Source organism: Penaeus japonicus, unplaced genomic scaffold (genome assembly GCF_977035675.1).
Source record: "Penaeus japonicus unplaced genomic scaffold, GWHDUDI00000001_assembly GWHDUDI00000001, whole genome shotgun sequence".
NCBI lineage: Eukaryota > Metazoa > Arthropoda > Malacostraca > Decapoda > Penaeidae > Penaeus > Penaeus japonicus.
Genome location: NW_028234403.1, coordinates 6,929,511 through 6,932,010, shown reverse-complemented (window position 1 = coordinate 6,932,010; position 2,500 = coordinate 6,929,511). Strand labels below are relative to the sequence as shown.

At 40.3% G+C, this 2,500-nt stretch overlaps 1 protein-coding gene across 3 annotated transcripts in view; it reads right to left on the bottom strand.

Moving 5' to 3' along the window:
- The window catches only part of LOC122250440 (uncharacterized), a 24,886-nt gene that overhangs the window by 11,328 nt on the left and 11,058 nt on the right, over window positions 1–2,500 (bottom strand). For all 3 annotated transcript variants that reach the window (XM_086534648.1, XM_043011844.2, XM_043011845.2), the window contains exons 12-15: window positions 2,377–2,467; window positions 2,043–2,162; window positions 1,816–1,906; window positions 266–399 (exon numbers count right to left, since the gene is read on the bottom strand). In XM_086534648.1, coding sequence (XP_086390774.1) covers window positions 266–399; window positions 1,816–1,906; window positions 2,043–2,162; window positions 2,377–2,467 — 436 coding nt within the window. The remainder of the gene's footprint in view (window positions 1–265; window positions 400–1,815; window positions 1,907–2,042; window positions 2,163–2,376; window positions 2,468–2,500) is intronic.

The following is a 2,500-nucleotide window of genomic DNA, read 5'->3' as shown; positions in this document are numbered from 1 at the left end:
TAAAGTAATTCTAAATATCATGTTTCATCTTTTGTACAGTATAATCCCATGGTTTCCCTTTTTCTTTCCAGGTTTTAAATCATATATTATTTTAAATGACACTAAAATCAGGGTGCACCAGTCCTTCTGGCAAAATGATAAAGCTGAAACACATCCATTAAAATGAACCTCCTGCTACTGCTGTCAACATAAGCAATTTAGCAGAAAATTTACCAAACATGCCTTCTGTAAAAAACAAAAAATATCAAGAAATTATTTTCATTACCTTATCAATCTCAATGATGTTAGCCAAGACATTTAATGCGCTGGCTCTAACATATCCTTCAACATCTCCAAGGGCAGTCAGCAGTGCATCATTTAGTCTATATCTCAAGAGCCACTCCACAAAGTATGGATACTCTGAAAATACAAGTAACATTCATGTTATTTTGTTATTCCTATATCTGCCTTAACTATAGACTGATCTTTTTTATCTCTTTCATCTACGGTGATGTTTCATGAAAAAATGCTTTAGCCTCTCAAAATACTCAACCCACTGCAAAAGGTGTCACATACAACACTTATAATGCGCCAAATTCTGGGCATCACATATGATCATGGCATATTAACCCACTTACGAGGGGGGCATTCCAGCCCTGAATGTCCCAATGCCAGGCCGTTCGAATTATTAGGCCTAAATCAATTAAATGGCTGGCACAATACTGTGCCGCCCGGCCACTGGGCTTTTAAATGAGTGGTACAGTACTGTACCACCCGTCCAGAGAGGGTTAATCCCTTTGCACCAGATGATGTGACATCACTTCATGGGAATATACCACTCCCGCCAGATGATGTCCCATCACATCATCTCTCCCTCAAAATGCACGTTTTACATTGTTATGTTATGTATTACTCATAGGAATTCCATTTGTATAGGCACATTTTTCTATGTGAAAACAGTGTAAATAAATACAAAAACTTCCTACTATTAACCCGTTGAATCGAGTGGGTGAAAGGCACAGCAAGGCATTTAGTCAATGCATGCGTTTGTTATCTTGCACAAAGCAAGATGGGCAAGATGATCCAATTGGACTTCTGCATACAGGTCATAAGCAAGATCCTCAGCTTCTTAGCTTTTGATTTCCAGAAGTATCCGATGCAGGGGAAGCTGCATGGACTTTTGATTGAGACACAGCATCGTCTCCAAGGCATAGCAAAACATAAAGTGGCAGGAGTGTGATGTGTCTTTGCACTGTGTGTGTGTGTGTGTGTGTGTGTGTGTGTGTGTGTGTGTGTGTGTGTGTGTGTGTGTGTGTGTGTGTGTGTGTGTGTGTGTGTGTGTGTGTGTGTGTGTGTGTGTGTGTGTGTGTGTGTGTGTGTGTGTGTGTGTGTGTGTGTGTGTGTGTGTGTGTATGTGTATGTGTGTGTGTGTATGTGTGTGTGTGTGTGTGTGTGTGTGTGTGTGTGTGTGTGTGTGTGTGTGTGTGTGTGTGTGTATGTGTGTGTTTGTGTGTAGGTGTGTGTGTGTGTGTGTGTATGTGTGTGATATGTGTGTGAGTGAGTGAGTGTGTGCGTGTGAGTGTGAGTGTGAGTGTGAGTGTGAGTGAGTGAGTGAGTGAGTGAGTGAGTGAGTGAGTGAGTGAGTGAGTGAGTGAGTGAGTGAGTGAGTGAGTGAGTGAGTGAGTGAGTGCGTGCGTGCGTGCGTGCGTGCGTGCGTGCGTGCGTGCGTGCGTGCATGCGTGCGTGCGGGTATGCATGTGTGTGTCAGTTTGCGTGTGAGTGTGAGAGTGCGTACGTACGTGCGTGCGTGCGTGCATGCGATTGAGTGTGACTTACTTTCTTTTGCCAACTTCATACATGTGATAAGCAACTCCAAGGCAGAATCCCGAACTTCCCACTCAGTATCTCCAAGGTAAATAGTTAAAATCTGAAACCATCAAAGAGATAGTATTAAGATTACTAACATGAATAAATCAATCAATAAATGATAACAATTATATTCCAAAAAGTAGCAAAATAAGAATGAATGTGAAGCAAATGCAACATAAGATTGAGGCACTGACCTTGCCCATCAGTTCAACACTGTTCTCTTCCATCCTCTCACTGTTGACTAACATGGACATGACAGGTGGTATGAACCCATTAATGCATGAATTCATGGCTTTCAGGATTGACACTTTCACCTGCAAATTTGTTAGATATTTGAAGATATCTTAAGATATGCTTTATCAAAACATAAAAAGATGGATATAGTAACACAAATGTATAAAAAATATAAAAATTCAAACTTTACTGTTTCTAAGCTTAGTTACCCGATTGGTAAAAAGCCTGTTTATATAACCTTTAAGAAAATATTTCATAATACATGACCAATACTAGGACACCAGCATGATATACCTGAGTTGAGATACCAGGCATCTTAACAAGGTCACAGAGTTGACCCATAAGACAAACTGATACATATGACTTCCTCCAATCTATGTTATATCTGTAAGTATCAAGTATAAATGAGACAATTAAA